Source organism: Podarcis melisellensis, assembly GCF_964234715.1.
Source record: "Podarcis melisellensis genome assembly, chromosome: 1".
Taxonomy (NCBI): Eukaryota; Metazoa; Chordata; class Lepidosauria; order Squamata; family Lacertidae; genus Podarcis; species Podarcis melisellensis.
This window is the reverse complement of record NC_138528.1, coordinates 55,868,684-55,890,071: the sequence shown is the minus strand read 5'-3', so window position 1 is coordinate 55,890,071 and position 21,388 is coordinate 55,868,684. Positions and strand designations below refer to the sequence as shown.

At 41.7% G+C, this 21,388-nt stretch overlaps 1 protein-coding gene across 2 annotated transcripts in view; it reads right to left on the bottom strand.

Moving 5' to 3' along the window:
* Window positions 1-5,063: 5,063 nt before the first annotated feature.
* PAMR1 (peptidase domain containing associated with muscle regeneration 1) overlaps window positions 5,064-21,388 on the bottom strand; it is a 44,315-nt gene continuing 27,990 nt past the window's right edge. For both annotated transcript variants that reach the window (XM_081891495.1, XM_081891496.1), the window contains exons 7-12: window positions 14,280-14,450; window positions 11,852-12,064; window positions 10,058-10,124; window positions 8,647-8,879; window positions 8,269-8,561; window positions 5,064-6,486 (exon numbers count right to left, since the gene is read on the bottom strand). In XM_081891495.1, coding sequence (XP_081747621.1) covers window positions 5,950-6,486; window positions 8,269-8,561; window positions 8,647-8,879; window positions 10,058-10,124; window positions 11,852-12,064; window positions 14,280-14,450 — 1,514 coding nt within the window. In that variant the 3' untranslated portion in view covers window positions 5,064-5,949. The remainder of the gene's footprint in view (window positions 6,487-8,268; window positions 8,562-8,646; window positions 8,880-10,057; window positions 10,125-11,851; window positions 12,065-14,279; window positions 14,451-21,388) is intronic.

Sequence of the window (21,388 nt, the reverse complement as noted above, 5' to 3'; positions counted from 1 at the left end):
GCAATGCTAACACAATCAAACAACAAAAAATACTTCACTTGAGCCAGTCCACGTGTTCAGTTCCCAGAATTCCAGTCCAGGAATCAAATGATGAGAGATCAGGTAAAAGCATGGGTGGATCATGCACTCAGTGGAGTTTCCCTTCAGTATCTTCAAAGGATGCAATCATATGGAGAACATTTCACATCAGTTCTCATGGGCAAGTTACTTTGGAAAGGTGTGCTATGGTTGTAGAAATTACTGCAGAGAAGTGATAGCTGTATCTCTAGACCTCCACGTTTTTGAGATATTTTCTTACTGGGAAGGGTAGCAATGATACAAGGGCGACCATATAAATGAGCCAGTATATGGAGGTGTGACCTGACCTTTAGGTTTTAAGCTCTCCAAAGGCCCTTCATCCCTTCTGTACAATGTTTAGGTCCCAAGATGCAATATAAATATTATGTTCTAGGACTAATGATCAACATAGTCCTAAGGGGTGGTCAGAATATATAAATCTGTTGTTGGCAATACATAAAGTTGCTGTTGCAGCTGGGTCAGATGAAGGCGTCTGGTTGTGCTGCTGCAGATGCATCAAGGCATTTCTTCTCTCTGAGCTCCTCCCAGTGGTCATCCCTCCTCTGGTCACTGCTATGGAATCACAACCTGTCTCCAGACATTATGGTTGTCTGCAAGGAATGATCACATGGCAGGGTTGATGTTGCAAACCTTCATGTCATGTTTGCAGACAACTTTATAATGCAGAATACCTGAATCCAGCTCCCTGTTGAGCATGTCCCTGGGGATCCTGCCATCTTCTATTCTGTGGACATGACCAACTCCGTGTAGGCAGAAATGGTACTTCTTATTTTTTTAAAAAAAATGATTAGCCTTGGTCATGGTACTGGCCACAAAATTTAACCAGTCATCAGTGCACTTACACGAAAATATCAGTTTTATCTCTCATTTACATGTGCTATTCTATGCATGTCCTCTCAAAAGATATGGTGCTCACCTATACTAAGGTTAAGGAGGCATAAGGTTGCAGTCTTGATATTTTCATTAGGAAATGCTGCAGCTCATCAATCTCCAAAAAAGGAAGTGTGAAACAAGATCAAATAGAGAGATCCAAGAGTTAGTTTTAGATGTTTGGGAGTGGTGTATTCATTCAGCGATAAAGAAATGGCACTCTGCTCTTGCTCAGAAGCATCACTTTGTTATGACTTCTGCTGTCTCGGGGCGAGAATTACCAGTTCACACATTCTATTCAGAGTGACTATAACTATAAACAATCGAGCCTGGGAACATATGAAGGTGGCTTATTCTGAGTCAGACTGTTGGTCTATGTATCTCAATACTATCCCATTCTAAAGCAAATCTTAAATTTTACTGGTTTTTTTCCCTTTTAGTTTAACCTTGAATATATGCAAGATGGGACCTTTCAGCTTTTCTCAGAACCGTATTGTATAGCTTGCATAGCAAGCTGAAATTGCATCTTCTACCCAACTATTAAAGATACAGGAGTCATGTCGTCTTTTCTACTGAGCCAGTCCTCCTCACCCTTCCTCTGGCAGAGGCCAACTTAAGAAAACCCTGAAAACTTTTTTTTAAAAAAAATGAGCAGGAACTCGGGGAGGGGACACAATTTGGAATGGACAAGGGGGCTTTTGGAAATTTATTGATGGAAGCACAGTTTGGGAAATAATTTAGAGCAGGACAGCTGTACATAGAGAAGAGATGAAGCGTCTCATTTCTCTACTCCTCTTGAAACCTCCCAAATTTTTATATTGACAATTTAGATTCTGTTTCATTCATATTTGTATAACAGAGAATCATAGAATTGTAGAGTTGGAAGGGACCCCAAAGGTTATCTGGTAGTAAGGCCCCAAGTCCTATCTTAAAAGGTTCGGTTAAATATAAGATAGATATAGATATATAGATATAGACACACACACACACACAAAAATGAATAGTGAGATGCTAGATTTGCAGCAGGAATAACCTTAGCATGCCTTTTAGACACTTCAGATGCACTCTCTGTGGAATACTAGGTTCTACACCAAAGCCTGCTTTCATTGAAAGATTTTGTTTTATGAGCCAGCAAAAGGCTCTCAAGAATCAAATCAAATTGTGCAGATCAGCAAAGGGTATGAAGCTGCTCTCTCTACACTTTCTTCAAATGGCACAATTCTTTTTCCCTTGTCAAACGCCGTTATCAATCTCAGCACTTCTCTTAAGAGGATCTAGACTTCTATCATGGTTTTTGTAATACAAACGGGCTTTTCCCTTGCTTTGGGTTTAACTTGAACCCTGTGTCGAAATACACCCTGACCCAGCACTAAGTTAATCAGGTGCATTTGACACAGCCCCTGTGCTTCTAACAGCTGCATGGCAGCTTACAATGCAATTATTGAAGATAATTAAATCCTATTCTCTTTTTTCAGGGTTGGGTAATCTGTGAGCCTCTAGTTATTGTTGCTGGACTCTGACTCCCATCAGCCCCAGCCAGCATGGCCAGTGGTCAAGCATGATGAGACTTGTAGCCCAACATCTGGTGAAATGCCCATGCACTTCAGTTTCCATTGAACAAGATGAGAGGTGGGAAACTCACGAAAGGAGCCTTAAGTTAGGTAACTACGGTAATTCATCTACAATGAACAGCAAATCATCTAATCCATTAGTCCATCTACCCAGGATAGCTGCCATAATTCAAGGACTCAGGGAGATATCCTTCCTAGCTCTGCAACCCCATATACTGGGGACTGAATTTGGAAACTTATTGCCACAAGTACATCCTCTAAGCCAGGCATAGGCAAACTCCGGCCCTCCAGATGTTTGGGACTACAATTCCCATCATCCCTGACCACTGGTCCTGTTAGCTAGGGATGATGGGAATTGTAGTCCCAAACATCTGGAGGGCTGGAGTTTGCCTGTGCCTGCTCTAAGCAACATTATCTAGTCTTTACTTTCATGAGTTGGGTTATTATACTAGTACAGTAGAGTATTTGACATAGCCATCAAGGAGATTGTTCAGCACTAAACTGTGTTAAGTAAGCGAGAGTTTCTCATCTGCTTGAAGACATACGTGCAAGTGATGCTATTTCTTTTGCAATATATATACTTTTGGAATATATATACATATTTGCACATTATTTGCGATTGGGATAACACTCCTCTGTTTCTTGTGCCCTCTGTATCAGCCTGCCCACCTCCCAGTCCACTGATATGCCTTAAAATAAAAGTGATTCCTACAGAAAGCAGTCCATTTTTATTGCTTGATAATTGCTGTAATAATGACAAGTGACAGCAAAATAAAACAATAACTCACTAACAACTTTTTAAAGGGGAAACCAGAAAGAGGGAAAGGAAACATACAGCCAGATTCTGTACAATTTTACTCGTCAGTAAGTCCCACAAGTTCAATGGGACTTTCTCCCAAGTAAGTGCACATGGGATTGCTGGCCAAAGTTTCAACACTGAACATGCTTATTTGGACACAATTCCTATTGAAACCAATGAGACTTGCTTTTGAGTAAACATAGAGCAAATGAGGCCATCAAATTGCAGTGGACCATTTAGAATCACTTGAGAGGTAGATTTCTTCGGGTACTGGAAAGAACCTATTCTGTGCAGAAGCCTTGCCACGTTATTATTATTATTTATTGAATTTATACAGCAAAGGTCATCTGTCTCTCAGTTTTTCCTCTTGGGGAATCACTTGCTTGAAGGCAATACAATCACTATGGTGAAAAGTATGTGAAGGAGACAAAGACATATCCCCCCTTTATTTTATAAATGGAGGAGACTCCTGGATAAGCAAAGGCGTGCCATAGCAAACAATTAAATTCCTTTCTCAAGCTGCTCTTCACTTCTGTGCCACTAAGGACCCACAAACACATTCTGATGAATTTCAAACGTCTAAAAAATCATGTAAATGTAATATCTAACTAGAAAAGAGAACTTCTGATGTTCACTAGCAGTTAATTCCTAGCATATATGTTCTTTTTAAATTGTCAATAAGAACATTTTTCAGGAGTAATTTTCTGTTTGAAAGTGCAGTAAATTGAAATATGAACAACATGTAATTGATGAGGGGAAATTAAGTAATTAAAAGCTAAAAATGGTCATGATTCTGAAAATGCTTTTGTCTATGGAAATTGAAGAAAATGCTATTTATTTATCTATTTGTGTGTTTGATTTATTTAAAAAGACTTATATGCTACCCTGATACTAATATCTTCAGATACTCCCACTACTAATTTCCTTTCACAAGTGTAAGTTTCAGACCATGTTCAGATAAGAAACACTTTAAAAATAGGATTTCCAAACATGTGTTTTGTTTTCTATCAACCAGGATTGCGCAGTCTTATAGTATTGGGTAACCTGCTTGGGTCTCCTGAGAACCAGTGCAAAATGATGTTCATGAGCAGTTTCTAAGACTGGAAGAGGAAATGTCAATCCAATAATGAAAATAAGATGCCCAAGTACAAGCACAGGCAAGGGTTAGTCCTCAGGAGCTAGTAAGGCACTAAATACCTGAAACAGAGTCTATTTTAGAGGCACAGAACAGTGAACCCTGGTGTTTGTTGGCATATATTATTATTTCAATGATATGGACCAATCTCTTAGAATGCTGAGTTTGGAGGACCATAATTCAGTGGATTAGATCAAAGGTTTTCAAAATGCACTCTTGCTTGGAGGTTCTCAGGGGTTCACTGCTGAGAACATTACCAAGAGCAGGGAAACTTGCCTGAAAGATACTTTGCCCACCCCTAATGGCCCCCCCCTGCAATGTGCAACCTCAAAGTGTGCTCAAGGGATCAGTCTCAGTGTTTGTGGGACAACGGCCAATCCTCCTCATGAACTGACTGGGGGCCTTGAACTTGTGCCAGAACCTTCTTCTATCTGTAGTTGTTCAACTGTAGACACATTAAACAAGTCAATGAGGAAGGGGATCCATCAAGACAGAATGTTTGAAAAATGATAGAATTTAGTGGTCTACATTTTTCTGGTTCTACCTTTCCAAAGAGAGAAAAACTATTTTTGATCGATCAGACTCGGAGGAATAAATGGTAAAGTGTTGGTTTTCAGGTTTAAAAGAAACCTTTGTTTATTTGAATGTGTAATGTACTCAGGAGGGCAAATAATACAACATAAAATACGGCAATATAGATAGCTTCTAAGTGACCATAACAAATTCATTCAGCCCCCTAATTATCTCTTTCCAGCCTCATCTCTGTCTCAGACTCGGATGAAAATAATTCTAATTGTTTTATTCAGGTGATCGTTAAATATAGATTGAAGACCGCTACTTCAGGTTGTTGTGTTTTTTGGTACAACAACCCACCATCCATGCGCGCCCTATTCCCACCAGGAGAAAAGGGGGGGACTTGCCACCCCATCTGCTGTGTGCAGAGCCTCTGGCACAGATGAAGTGGTCCGGCTTGATAGCAAAAGGTAAAGGTAAAGGGACCCCTGACCATTAGGTCCAGTCATGGCCAACTCTGGGGTTGCGGTGCTCATCTCACTTTATTGATCGAAGGAGCCAGCATACAGCTTCCGGGTCATGTGGCCAGCATGACTAAGCCGCTTCTGGCGAACCAGAGCAGTGCACGGAAATGCCGTTTACCTTCCCACCAGAGCGGTACCTATTTATCTACTTGCACTGGTGTGCTTTCAAACTGCTAGGTTGGCAGGAGCAGGGACCAAGCAACGGGAGCTCACCCCGTCGCGGGGATTCGAACCACCAACCTTCTGATCGGCAAGTCCTAGGCTCTGTGGTTTAACCCACAGCGCCACCCGCGTCCCTCTTGATAGCTAGCCTGTATCAAATTGCTGAGACCCCTGCTTCACCTTTATTCCACAGGTGTTCCATCAATGGGGTGACAAATCTAAAGTATCAGAGACTGTGAGAGAAATGAATATATTTAACATTAAAAAAAAAATGGAGGGGAGAGTGGGGGGAGTGTTTCATTTCATGTTCTTCTCAATCCAGTCTTTGAAAGGGATGGCTCGGGTATAGCCGGCATAGAGTTCTAGGCTGCATGTTTTATCGTAGCCCCAGCTCACTAACCCCATGAGATGCCAGGTTAACTCCGGAGATGATTTTCCTGGCAAAGCTATAGCTGCAATGCCTCCAGTCTCAGCAGGGCAGATGTTGGAAAAGGCTGTGGGGTGCTGCTTGGCGCAAAACATGCTCTCGGTGACGCTGACCTGGATGCCATTTTCCTCATACTGCTGCTCACACAACAAGGAGTCTACCATCTGAACAGTCCCCATGCGCAGGGTGTCGTTCTTGTAGCTCGGATCGGCAACATCTGTCAGGATCTTCCAGCCAGTGATCATTATCTGCAAGTCATCTGCGGGTGGATCGATATCGCGTATGGATGCCAAGCATATGGGTTGGACACGGCTGCTGATTTTCCCTTTGTCCAGGAGTTTAATGAGAGCAATGTCGGAGTCGAGCAAGATAGGGTCATAGTTAGGGTGAACTATGATGGCTGAAATCTAGGAAAGAGCCCAGAAATAGTCAACAAATTATAACGGCTTCATTTTCAGTTCACCATTTACTTGAAATAATAATAATAATAATAATAATAATAATAATAATAATAATACTTTTCCCCTGAAAGGGACTCAAGGAGGCTAAAATAGAAAGAGCTAAAAAAAACCAGGGGAAAAGCTATCATTAAAAAATATAAATGCAGTGGTACCTTGGGTTAAGTACTTAATTTGTTCCGGAGGTCCGTTCTTAACCTGAAACTTTTCTTAACCTTAACCTGAAGCACCACTTTAGCTAACGGGGCCTCCCGCTGCTGCCGTGCCGGTGCCACGCTATTTCTGTTCTCATCCTGAAGCAAAGTTCTTAACCTGAGGTACTATTTCTGGGTTAGTGGAGTCTGTAACCTGAAGCGTATGTAACCCGAGGTACCACTGTATTAATAGAATACTGTGTGCGATCTGTTAAAACATACATAAAAACACTGCAGCACCAAGCCAGTTAAAACAGTCAGTTCCCAAAAATGTGTTAGAACATAATATATACAACTGGGAAATTCTGAGGTGTCTCTAGTCATTGTAAAGTGGTCCCATTGCTGCTGGTGACTCATTGTCATTATTTAGAAAGATCTTATGGTAGATTACACTATTGAATAGGAAGTCAAATGGCTATTGTCCACATGTTTTCATTTAAACTGTAATTTCTGTAGCAAGTATTTTGTAGCAGTATTTTGTAGCAAGGTCATTTACACTGGACAGATCTGCATACATTTCACAGCTGAATGGCAGATTCCTTTGCAAACATACTGTGAGGTGCTTCTCAGAGACTGGCAGGGGAAGGAGGTATCACAGTATTGGAAGTGCAAAAATTCTGCATCTGCAATGACCAGGGCCAGGGGGAAGGAGAGGGAATACTCTGTAGTGCAGTACTCCTGAGTGTCTGGTCTGGGTAACTAGAACAGAATGCGTAGAGCCTTCAGACTTTTAAAAAAAGTTATTGATGCCAACTAGAAAATTTCTTTAAAACATTGGCAAATGAAGATGAAGATTTTGCAATACCAGGCAATCCTAACAAGTAGAGCGATCATAGCAGTGTATAGGCCTTCTGACTACAAATGGGTTTCATGGTAACAAATAGCTGGCTAGGAAATTGCCTGAGATGTTATCTTATAATACTTCAAGTTGGTAAACCTACTTGATCCAAATGACAGCTGAATAAACCTTCCAGCAGAGCTGACCAGGGACAACAAATTTACAAGTTCAGCTTTAAGCTTTCAGATTTTCACTGTTTTCCAAAATGCAGTCAGCAAATGAAATGATGCACACAGCCAAGAGTATACGGGATGCCTGCCTTACTAAATATATTTTCTAATTAGCACTGGTATTAGCTGGCACTTTTTAAAAAAAGCAATCTCATCTAAGATGCCAAACATTTAATGAGGAAACTGAAATATAATCACATTGTGAGAGATTATAGAGTAGAATAGAAATATATCCCATTATATTGTATTGTACTGTATTATATTATATTCCTGCACTCAAGTGGAAGCCATGCTGGACGTTCGGCTTCCAAAAAATGTTTGGAAACCGGAACACTTCTGGGTTTTGAGCGTTCGGAAGCCAAAACACCAAGGCGTTCGAGAATCAAGGTACGACTGTACTTACATTTGCAGTCCCCAAATGGTCTCTCTGTTTCAACACAGAGTCCTGAATGTGCAGCAGTCCCTTTCTGTGGGCCTTTGCACCTGTTTGCAGATGCACAGTGTCATGGCGCCTCAAAGCCTTACTCACCCGCAAGTTCTGTATGGTCTTTTCGTCTCTATCATCATCTCTGTAGAACTTGCCGAGAACAACTTTTATGTCTGCTGCTTTGAGAACAGTGACCTTCCCCAGATTGGTGACGCAGTGGGCTGCCACCACGACTGTGCGCTCATTTAGAAGGGCCCCGCTGCAAATCAATATCCAGGCCCCTTTTCTGTGACTGGGAACCTTCACCCCATTGGGCCTCCTATAGATGGCTGCTTGCCACGGCCATCTGCTTGAGGATGTTTTTGGAACAGTGGTGTTTTCTGCCTTTCCACAGACTGTCAGAAAAGAGAGATAAAATTATAATTGCTGCTGTTGTCTTGGTTTTTCTCCAAGGTATTATATGTTTCAGAGGCTTCTTACTTGGGATGCATGAAGGAGCTCTCCCGCTCCACTTCCCTGTTTTCAGACAGGTTCTCCGGCTGCTTCCCAAACGATGATAGAAAGGAGAAATGCAATCATACTGAAGCTGTGTGTGAAGATGCTGGAATCCTGGAGGTAGTTCTCCAAATGGTAGTAATGGTTTTTTGGTTGGGTATACGTCCAGCTTCTGCTTGTTAAATGTCGACGAATAGAGCCGATGCAAAGGGGTTTCCCTGTTTCGATGCATAAAGAACATAGGAATATCACCCAAAACCTGTCATCACAGTGTTTTATGTCACATATAAGCAAATGTTTAATGCAGGCATAGCCAAACGTGGCCATCCAGCTGTTTTGGGACTACCGTCATCCCTGACCACTGGTCCTGTTAGCTAGGGATGATGGGAGTTGTAGTCCCAAAACAGCTGGAGGGCCAAGTTTGGCCATGCCTGGTTTAATGGGTACAATTCAGATAAACTGTGCATGTGCTTAAACCCTACCGAAGTGATTTAATTGCGTTTTCGTAGCCAATAAATTTCATTGCTCAGAATCCATCTCAGAGCTGGGTGTGCAGTGGGTTTAATCATGCCTAACTGGGCTAGATTGTGGCAAGTGGATCTAAAATTCTTTGGAATGTGTCCAGATGGGATCATCAACTTTTTTGGGTGAGTGGGCACATTTGGAATTTTGAGAAAGTGCCATGGACTCCAAAATGGCTGCTCAATCTAAAAGTGCAGAAAAAGAGACAGGACCACAAAATGTATGGCCATGCCCCCACTGGCGGGGTGGGGACAGACATCCAAGTGCTGGGAGTTGTGTGTGAGGATCCTTTATAAGCTTACAGCTTTGAGATGGTCCTGAGCAGGCTTCCTCAACCTCGGCCCTCCAGATGTTTTGAGACTACAATTCCCAGCATCCATGACAACTGGTCCTGCTAGCTAGGGATCATGGGAGTTGTAGGCCAAAAACATCTGGAGGGCCAAGGTTGATGGAGCCTGGTCCAGAGCTTACCTTTAAAATATATCAGTCAATTTATCATTAAAGGTAGGATCTCGGAAGATCCTTCCTCCCCACCATTTCATCTCTTAGGTTTCACTATCAAAGCTGCAACAGATCTATCAGCAATCCATAGAAAAGTCCTGGGATGTCTCACGTGTTGCATTATTAGTTACAGTGCTTACTGATACAACATCTGTGACCATCTCTACCTACAGTTTGTGTTGTCTTGTGGGTAACTTCATCAGCTTGGATGTCTATACCCAGGGTACCCCCATCCAACTAGCAACCGTTATTTCTGGAACATCAGTGTTGTTTATGCAAAGCATTTGGTAGGATGCCCAAACAAGCTAGGACACATAGGAAAAAGGTATCAATATTGCTTGTTAACACTGTAGTTAAGACACTGCGATCTCACCTTGACTGAACCTGCATAGGGAGTACTTTCTGTCTCACCAGGTCAGAGATCTTTGGCTCTTTGCAAGCTAGGGGGGAAAAAATACAGTGTTCCACAATGCTTTTCCATACTTGAAAGTTATGTTTCATATACCTGTCCATCCTTTCCTTTTCCTAATAGCAATGTCTCAAGATGAGAGGCAATCAGTATACAAAATAGCAGCACCTGGATTTTCTTTTCAAAGCAGCTACCGTATTTTTCCGTCGATAAGACGTCCCCATGTATAAGACAAGCTCTATTTTTTGAGCCCAAAATTAAGAAATAAATATTTTAAACATTCTGTGTATAAGACGACCCCCAATTTCAAACTTTAAAAAATTGGGGGAAAGCATAGTCTTATACATGGAAAAATACGGTATTTTCAGAGAGAAGCTTAGCTGTGCATTTTAAATGTATGTACATGTTAAAATACTGTAAACTAGCATGAGTTCTAGATCCGGGAAGGAGAACTGGTGGCCTCCCAGATGTTACTTGACTACAACTTCCATCCGCCACAGTCAGCAAGGCAAATTGTCTTGGATGATGGGACATGTAGTCCAATAGCAATTGGGCGGGCCACAGGTACCTCCCTTTATTTGGATAACTATATGTTAGAAATGACACATTTGGTTTTTATTTATACTTTTCAAGTTTATATATTTCATTAGTTTCACAATCAATTTAACATTTCAAAGTTTGACTACCTTCCCCCTCTTTCTGCGGTTCTTTAATTTTTTTTATCTTCTGCATCTCCAAATTCATTTAATTATCTCCTTTAAATATATACTCTTATGAAACTGCAGGTTGTTGTAATAATTCTACCAGTGTTCTTATCAGTAAATATTCAATCAACAATTTCCATTCTTTTATAAAAAGTTTGTTATCTTGATTTCTTATTCTTCTGGTAAGTTTTGCCATTTCTGCATATTCTATAAGTTTTTGTATCCATTTTTCTTTTGCTTCTTTCCACTTTGGGGCGAGTAGCATTCCAAATGACACATTTGGATCCAGACTAATTGTGAAATCCACCGAATCCTTACTGAGAAGTAAATCCCACTGAGCTCTATGGAACTTACTCCCTGATAAGTGCATATAGGATTGCAGCCTAGTTACAGTCAGTTCCCATTGAAATAAATGGGATTTAAATATGACTTCCTTCCAAGCACATATAATGAAGATCACACTGATAAAGAGATGGCAGAATGGAAAGCAAGAGGCATGAGCCTGGAGGGAAGCCTGGAAGGGAAGTGAAACTTCGGCACAAGAGTCAATGCCAGAAGGCAGACAAATACAGTAAATGCCAACAGTTGCCTAGACAATGGTCAAGGTTGATCTGGAAGACACTACAACCCTACCAGTCAGTGGAAGCAAATGTTGGTGGGGTCACCAGAGAATGAGAAAATAACTGAGCCATGGAACCTCCTTACCTGCAGCCCCCCATGGCTGACCACTGAAAGCCATCAAGTACAAACCAAAAGTGCCCCATCTTTAGGTTCTGGTGCAAACATTTTGCAGAAAATGAGTTTTTGTCATTTCTTGTGCATATGTGCACTTTAAAAACCTAGAAATACACATCTGCTGGAGTAGATTCTAACTTCACTGAGAACAGTGGAGGATGATTGGCAAAAACTGTCTGCCTCTGCAATGGGTGCCAATCCATCCTTGTATTGATATTTGCCATGAAGCAGCTTGTATCTCATTATGTCTCCGCTATAAAACTAAGCCAATGTAAAAAACAACAAATTGTTAGTTGTCATAAAAGGGATTGTAAATTACCTTTAATGCAAATTGGCTGTTTTCCTGACCATTCTCCATTATCTTGGCAGGTCCTTTGCTCATTGCCACTGAGAACATAGGAGTTATTGCAAAAGAATGTAATAACTGCTCCAATTTTTGCATACCGGCCGTTCATCAATGCAGTACCGTCCATCATTTTCTTGTACCCATTGAGTGGAGCACCAGGATCAGAGCAGTTTCTATCTTCTGTGACTAACAGCGAGGGGATACATTTTATTTTCCATGCAGAAAGTATTAATCCTGACCATCAGATCATTCCACAGTTCATACACTTATTGTACATTGCCGTGCATATTATTAATTTTCCTTTTACGAGCATTAAAGAAGTAGTAATTGCAACTGCAGAATGACACTACAGGTATAAACAGTTTGATCTGATGAAATCTAATTCCATTGAGCATTGCAATGAAGTTACTTCAAGCTTTAGCCAAGCTAGGTGTGCTTTCCAGATGTTTCAGACTTCAACTCCCATCAGCCCCAGCCAGCACAGCTGTGTTGGGGCTCATGGGAGTTGTAGTTCAAACATTTCAAAGGACACCAGGTTGGCAAAGGTTGTTCCATTGGACCATTGCATTCCATAGTTGCATCCAGCAAGTGGTGAACCAAAAATCAAACTGCAAAAACTAAGGATAGAAGTTGTCTTTCCACAGTTCATCCACAAAATTGCACAGTTTGCAACAACACTGCCGTTTGATTTATTACTGCTTGACTGGCCATAATAATAGCAGATTAATGTGGAAACAGATCAGACTTGTTAATGAACTCATGCAAAATTGACACTGGGTAGTAATCCATCCATTTTTAGAGGAGTGCTTACCATGTGATCAATGAACTTGTTTTTTATGCACAGGAATATACTGGAGCTCTTTCTGGCCTTAGCATGTGGCGTGTTCATTATCACCTGTCTCTGCTCCCCAATTACTATCTCAGTGGGGCTCTCATTTCTCTGGGTTGGCACTCAAGCCCATAGCCCCAGAGCTTCAGCGACTCCTAAAATGTCAAAGGCAGTGCCGCATACACTGGCTGCAGCTTCTCATAAAGAGAGATTTGGAAAGGAAAGAATTAAGAAGTAAATTGCTCTTTATACTGCGCACAGGCACCTTGGGATGTGCCATATAACTGCTGGTGGCCTTGGAGGAATGTGCTTTAAAAGCAATGGGAGACTTACTAGAGTTTGAGGAAGGTGGTGGCTGATGGAGAGGAGGCAGGATAATGGCATATCCTGCTGAGCATGGAGAAACAGGGATTGACCTACACACAATATGGTCAGTGTATGCATTTTCCATCATGAAACTTAAATGGAATATTGGAAGAATCTTGAAAATGGCCTGCCAGATGTGCGGCTCAGATTTGTATCCAACTATTCAAAATGGCACTTCAGCTGTTTTCCAGCCAGTTCCAAGGAATGCAGACAGTTCTGACTTCAGAATTCCAAGTTAGCAAATAAGGGCTGTGCACCTGTACATTTGGACTGGTATATTTGTTAGGCTTTTTGGGATCCAGAGTACAGCTGTCCATGGCGGCAGTGACCCAGTCCAGTTTAAGCCTTGTCCCAAGCTTGAAGAAGCGACCTCACAATACCCTTACCCTTACCCAGAATCCCTTGCCAAAAAGAGCAAGGAAGTAGTTGGATGGAATGTTTTCATTTTTGTTTCTGGCAAATACCAATTTTGCCCTCAGTGGGGAAGGAGAAAAGCATCAGCCACAACATACAAAAAATTGAAAATGGTTTCCTTGTATCTCTACCAAGGGCAAGTCCTTCCTTTAAGGAAGAGCAGCTGATGCCAAGTGGAGCAAGATGTTTAGGAGCACAGGCAAAAGCCTGCCAGGAGCAGGCACTCATACTCGCTGTAATAATTGGAAGTCACTGTTGACATACAGAAGGTCAGGAGGCCAGCTGGCAAGCCTCCATCCATCAGCCCGTGCTCTGATGTAAATAAGCGACCTGGACTTCAAAAGCCAGGGCACGCTATTAGCAGAGTGTACTGCACACACAGAATAGGTGTGAGGCTTGTGAAGTCATTCTACAGCTACAGATTTATTAAACATAAATCAGGACAAAGAAACATGTCATCTCTCTCTCATGTCATCTCAGAGAGAGCAGCTAAAGCAAAAGCTATACACAAACGGAAGTTCCCAGCATACTGTGCTGGAATGTAAACAGACATGTGAGATGTAACAATCCCATGCCTGTTCCTTAAGGTGGAATGGAATTCTCAACAGTCACTACAAGCACATAGAGGCTTCTGAAGAGGTGGCCTCTTATTAAGAGGGACCATGTGAAGGAATGTCACACTAATAATTCGTCAACCTCAAAACAGTGTTGACTTTGCTGTTAATTAGTCTTAAAGGAAAATAATAATGGAATAATGGTTGGAACTTGATAAAAAATGTAAAGCATCCTTACCACATTCAGAATGATGTTTTGACCAGCTCCCATCCAGCTGACAGTCAGCAACACGGCTGCCTTTCAATGTGTAACCTGCGTTGCATTTGAAGTAAACCTGGGACCCGTATTTAAAGTCATCTCCTTCCACAAAACCATGAGCAGGAGCACCTGGAGTCCTACACATCACCACTGACAGTTCAGATATTTCAAAAAAATCCACTTTATTACAAAAACAGGGCTGTGTTAAGTTGATTCTTTACTTAGAATGTAATAAAAATATTAAGAAGGAAGAGATACAGAGACAAAAAAAATCAAAATATTGAGACTGCTATACATAATTCTTTTTAATATAAAAAGCACACACTTCATTCCAATCTACCAAATTCCTGATGTATCTTTCATCTTCAATACTACCACCTAAATAATCCAATTAGTTACTTGACTTAAAGCATGAGTATACAAGTACTTGCAGCACTAGGCCCTTAGGTTTTCTTACCTGTGACCAGGTTCGCACGACACACTAAGCAAGACCATGGGTTAGCGTGATACCACTGGCTCCCAAGGAAATCCCAGAAATTTTGCTCCACCCCAGGCTCTTTAAGTCACTGAGGTGTGGCAGCTAAGCCATGGTTTTGGCTTAGTGTGTTGTCCAAACCCAGAACCATGGTCAAGGACTCTCCTTAACCATGACTGCAACAATAGGACAAACCTTGGAAAAACTATGGCTTAGTTGCCATGTTATACTGATGTAAAAAGCCTACTTGTAACAATGCTACATAGGGCCATGCTCCAGTGAAGAGGAACAAGGTACCTGCCCCAGTTGGTGGGTCACCATCAAAGGGCAGCAAATGCCAGCCATTTCATATGTTTATTAGCAACAGCCATAAAGACCATCAGATGCCAGAAGTTCCTGGACTAGCCCTGTATGCTTTATGACTTTGCTACCATCAGAGTTTTCAGGTTCGTATTGGCTGCCTTGTCATTCTGCCTGATGAAAAAGCAAACACATTCAGGACCTTTTCACCCAGTAAAATGGGGGCAACACATGCTGTCTTGTAACCTATTGTAAGCCCCTTCCTTCTCTAGAGCGTTTCCTGCAGTTTCTCTGCAGCTTGATCCTTTTTCTGTCTCATTCCTGCTTTGTGCAAAAAAAGCTCTGAAGCTGGTTTTGAAATGAGTGCTGCTACCTTGTGTGCTTTATAGCAAAGTTTTCTTTCATTGTGTGAATAGTTGCCTGTCGGGTACATGAACCTGATTGATTTTTCCCCTCTTCAGATTCCACTGTGCATTCAATAGAGTTTTAGCCAAGGACAGGATCCTTTATAAGATATATTTTTAAAATGCCTTTTAAGTGTGTCCCCCGCCTTCAAGGCCAATTTAACCTTTGCAGCTGCCTCTGTGACTCTAGCTGGAAAGAGGTTTCAGAGAGAGAATGGAATAGTGGAACATTCAGTACATATCTCCACTTGTAATGACCATATTCTGCTGGGGTCTGATCCAAATGGGAGAAGTCACACTCAAATCCCTTTAGAAGCACCACCAAACTCTAAGTGTGGGGTTCTCAACAATGAAAGAGTGACCTGGATGGCTGACATCTTATCCCATGCCACAAAAGAGTTACAACTGTATCATCATTTTTCAGAAAAGAATGGAAATAATCCTGTCCAAAAGGATGGTCCTATCCAACCACTACCAAGCACATTTAGGTCCCATTAATTCCAAAGGGAAAAATATTGAGGGCATGCTTAACTGCCACATTAAAATAATGGGACTTATTTTAATGCTTTCTAGCATATAAGTCCCAGGAAGCAATAAAAGTGATACTATGTCTGTGTCACTGGTGCAGTCAGTTAAATTTTGCGGAACATTTAACTATACAAGACCTTCCTCACCAGAGTCCTTCATTATTTCTAAATATTCAGCACAGGTAGGAAGTTTCCTGTGTAATACAGATTAAAAGACAAGTTTTCAGTGTTGCAGGAGAATGAAAAGGCAACAAAAGTAAACCCAATTAGGTGAAGTTCAGGCAGCAGCTTCGTACAGAACCACCATTAAGTACAAACGAAGGCATTATTAATGTAAATGAAGAACATTCTGGCCAATGTCGATTTTTATATTTTCACTACATGGCATAGGAACATAAGGAAGGTGCCTTTTCCTAGGCTATTAGACCGTTTATCCATCTAGACCTCCATGGTCCTCTCTGATTGGCAGTGGATCCTACACAGGCCACATTCATGCCATACATTTAAAGTGCTATGATAACACTTTAAACAGCCATAACTTCTCCCAAAGAATTTTGGGAGCTGTAGTTTGTTAAGGGTGCTGGGAGTTGTTAGGAGACCCCTATTGTCCTCAACAATTCCCAACCCTCTTCCCAGGGAACACGGTAAGACATGTGGAACCAAGCTGTATCTCTCAGGCCCCATGTCATGAACATTTTGTGCTCACAAGGGGTTAGGGACTGGGCCAAAAGAGTTGTTTTGGTCAGTCCATACAGCCCTCTTCCTGATTGATGGAGGAGTGCCAAGGCAGAAAATGTGGGGGTCTCAAAACTGTACAAGTCAACGAGTGTGTGATAAGATTTAATACCATCCTTGCCTTTTTTCCTACAGATATTCATTGATTTCTTTTTCTTACAATGAACTATATTTAATGTTCTATGTTATATTTATGTTCTGTGGGTATTTCTAGAACTCAAAGACAGTCTAGAATAAATGAAGACAGAGTATCTGAATTTTTAAGTTAAGTATTCTGCGTTATTAATAACCAAGAGAATAATTTCATTCCTTTCTTCCACAATTACTTATGGGCAACATTCCTCAACTTTGAATTATTTGCCATTTAGAAATAGCTTCTATACTCAATTTGTTACAGAAAAATTAGATTACCTATTTTAAACCACTTTCTTCTGCTGCTGAACATTCCCCTATTAATCCTTTCTAAATCCTGACTGTTCTTTACCCATGTTCCATTACTTCTCTGCATAAATAAAGCCTACTTTTCTTTTTCTGGTCTCTTTCCCCTCCATTATTCATTGCTAAATAATACATAGGTTAATCTCATCCACCCACATCTCATCCATAATATATCCCATAGCTACATAATAATTCTTTGTCTTCAGTATGACCACAGATATTGACATTTGCCACCTATACCACTGAAATATGGCCCACAAGAGACTATAAAGAATCTGATCTTTGTGAAGTCCAGTGTGAATTGACCTGAACTAAGCCTATCAGATTGGAATATGGATTGGAATGTAGCTATCTGTGGGATTTTACACTTCTCCAAATGTTGTAGCACTGCTCTCAGCTCAAAAATTTCATCATAAGGCAATTTCAAGTGTGTATTTTGAGAGAAAGTGTGTTTAAAACCATGCATTTGTATATGAATTCTAATGCAAGTTTTTTTTCTTATAAATATTCACAGAGAAATGCAGAAATGGTATAGAATGTACAGAATGGGTGACTTGGATTAAAAACAGAGTGCTCTGTCTATCCCAAATAAAATTGCTTTCATGTTTTTAGGGGCAAACCTTGGTCTTTCAAATTTCAGTGGTGCACTGTGCAAGGCCAAAATTTGACACCCCCGCCTCTTGCCTCCCATTCTACTCAATTCACTATGTCATAGCTGTGATGCTCTGTGGCGCCCCCTTGGTGCAGCACCCAGAATGACAGAACCGGGCACTCTGCTCTAAATCCACATGATATTTTCAAGGCATTAATATGATCTTTTAAAACATAGAATTGATTCTCGAGAAAGTTGATCTGATCACTCTGTGACTGCAGCAAAGGATAAATACTGTACACCCAGGTAGGAATTTCCAGTCACAGGAAATTTTGCGATAGTCTGTCTCTCTAGAACAGGCATAGGCAAACTCGGCCCTCCAGATGTTTTGGGACTACAATTCCCATCATCCCTGAACACTGGTCTTGTTAGCTAGGGATCATGGGAGTTGTAGTCCCGAAACATCTGGAGGGCTGAGTTTGCCTATGCCTGCTCTAGAACAAGCATAGGGCAAGGCTGCCTAGAAAACAAATGCTTCCACATGTGGCAAATGTGTGTTCGAGGCACTTCCACCACACTTTTGAATGTCTGTCTTCATGCACACTTGGATAGTATTTGTTGCTCGTGCCACGTACACAACATGGAAGGGAATCTTGTAGTGATCACCGAGCCTCACAGTATATTTTCATCCATGGATTTAGAGTTCTGGTTTGAGCAAAACATCCTTTTCTGCAGTTATCCCAACAGCCAGGAATCACCAGAATAAAGCACTGATGTAATCCCAGCAGCAATGAAAATCTTTTCATGCCCTTCCAGCCAAGTGGAACCCACCCCAATGTCTTCCAGTTCCATGCGTCTGTGAATGAGACAGTAACCATGTGAAAGTATGCTTGGGTCAGCCACTGGGGTGTATTCATCCGGAGGCAATTTGGAGGCTGTTGCTTACAACTAGCCACTTGATCTTTATCAGCATTGTTCGAATCCCTTAGAAATCTGTGTCTTTGGATACAACCTTTCCGGTTATTTGGTTAACCCATTTAATTATAGAACTGAACTGGTTTGCATATAAGACTGGGCTGAATGAAAACTAGAAACGTCCCCATCAAACTTCACCTTCTCGCTCTATGCTTCTATCATTAATATTGTGAACAGGTTCCAGAAGGTATCTCTTGGTAAGCACATAGGAACACCACAATAAATAGCTGCTTAAAAGGAAGATTGTGGGGCTGAATAAAGGATGGTATTTTCTTTAAATAATAATAAAATAACAATAAACCAAATCTGTATTCTGCCCTTTGTTTTGGTACATCTACAAATATCAGGCTTTCCCCAAGCCTGCCAATCACTCCCAATCACAGCTAATCAATATTTTGTTGTTATGGAGTAAGGTTGCATGTGATTAGGAAGTATCCTGGCAATGCTATGAGTTATTATGACTTTATTGAATTGTATTCATTGTTTTGATGAAGTTGTTATTTGCTTCAAATCCTATTGTGTTTGATATTATAAGTGACTGCAATGTGTGTGTTTTAAAGCTCTTGTGGTTATTGTAAGCTGCTTTGAGCTCAACATCTGCTGTTGGGAAAGCGGAATACAAGTATAAAATCAAATCAACCCTCTGAGATGCACAGGTGGTGTCATTTTGGGTGTGCAATGATCCACGTTTGCAGAATGCATTTGTCATTAGTATAAAGGATTTAGGGTGGGGGGAGTGATTAGGAGAGGGGAGCAACATCCCTAGCTGAAATAACCCTGAGGTGACATTATTGAAACACCCCATACTAGACAGACTGCAGTTTGGCTGCTTTGTTTGGAAGCAACAGACACTTCTGAAGACATGAGCCCCTTACAACAATCCAATCAGGACATAACCTGAATAAGCACGGCCAGATCCAGTTCCTTGGTTGGGGCATCAACAGAATTGCTACAAGTATGTACCTTTTCCTACCAATAATATTTAAGCCAACAGCTGAAGTTCATTAATAATCACAGCAACAATAGAAATAATGCAAAGATGTGGAGGGAAGACACCATATGCCTTAATTCAAGGTGACATGGTGAGTCAGTAGCAGAGCTGTGAAAGCTGAATTTTCCCCTCTGCATTGTTCTGCAATTCCAAATACAGAATTGGAGCCTAACCTTCCTGACCGCCAACACACACACACACACACACACACACACACACACACACAGAGAGAGAGAGAGAGAGAGAGAGAGAGAGTTTGCCTAATGACATTTCCATCAGCCTGCATGATTTGCCACAGTTTCAGTAATTCTGCCCTGCTTTCCTTTTCAACAAATTCATCTCCCAGATTGCAATGTGATATATTAAGCAATATACCTTATGCTGCATTTTGCAATGCCAAGAGGTCATCAAATTTTATTTCACTCTAAAGATTTCAGGAACAACCTTGGCTGTCATTTTCAGAGTCCACGCATCCTTGTTCTCAGCTCATGGATGAGAAGCTCAAAAGGAAAGGGATTAAGTAGGACCTCCATTACACGCTGCTTGGTCTTTGAGGTACTGGTCTCAGGACAGCAGTCAGGACATAGGAAGTTGTCATATACTGTACTGAGTCAAGTCAGACCACTGGCCAATCTAACTCAGTATCAGGAGTGCCAGCTTGGCTCCATGACTGTGGATGCACAGGGTCATGGGTGCCATGTAGTGCATGGCCCTGGCACCAAAATTTGTGGATGCCTGGCCCCTTCAAGGGGAATTTTGTGGGTGCTTGGGCACCCAGGGCCCCAGGGAGCTGGCACCTATGCTCAATATTGTCAGCAATGACTGACAATGGGTCTCCAGAGTTTCAGACAGGAGTCACTACAGAGGAGGATTTGGTGCAACAAGAGAGGGTGCTTTCTCAGACCCCGGTAGGCTTGTCCAGCTTTGAGAAGGAGGTGTGAGGGCTCTGACAGGGTCCTAGAGTCCTCCTTCCTCCTTCCCAAAGCTGGGCAAGCACCCCTCAGCCACCACTTAAATGTCAGCAGGTAGGTGGTGTGTATTGATGTCAGCAGGTAGGTGGTGTGTATTGAATTTGCACTTAATGCTCCCTATTTCTCAATCCTGTTTGTAGATAAAGGTAAAGGGATCCCTGACCATTAGGTCCAGTCGTGGCCAACTCTGGGGTTGCGGTACTCATCTCGCTTTATTGGCCGAGGGAGCCAGTGTACAGCTTCCAGGTCATGTGGCCAGCATGACTAAGCAGCTTCTGGCGACCAGAGCAGCGCACGGAAACGCCGTTTACCTTCCCGCCGGAGCAGTACCTATTTATCTACTTGCACTTTGACCTACCTTTGAACTGCTAGGTTGGCAGGAGCAGGGACTGAGCAACGGGAGCTCACCCCGTCACGGGGATTCGAACCGCCGACCTTCTTATTGGGAAGTCCTAGGCTCTGTGGTTTAACCCACAGCACCACATTTCTGCTCAGGTGAGTCCCATTGAGGTTTACATTCAGGTAAGTCTTGCAGTCTAATCCTATATACATCTTTTCAGAAGTAAACCCCATTGCTTTCAACAGGGCTTGTTCCCAGGTGTGTATAGGATTTCAGCCTTATTCATTTTTTTAAACAAACAAACAAGCAAAAAGATTTTCCTCTGTCCAATATTAGGAAG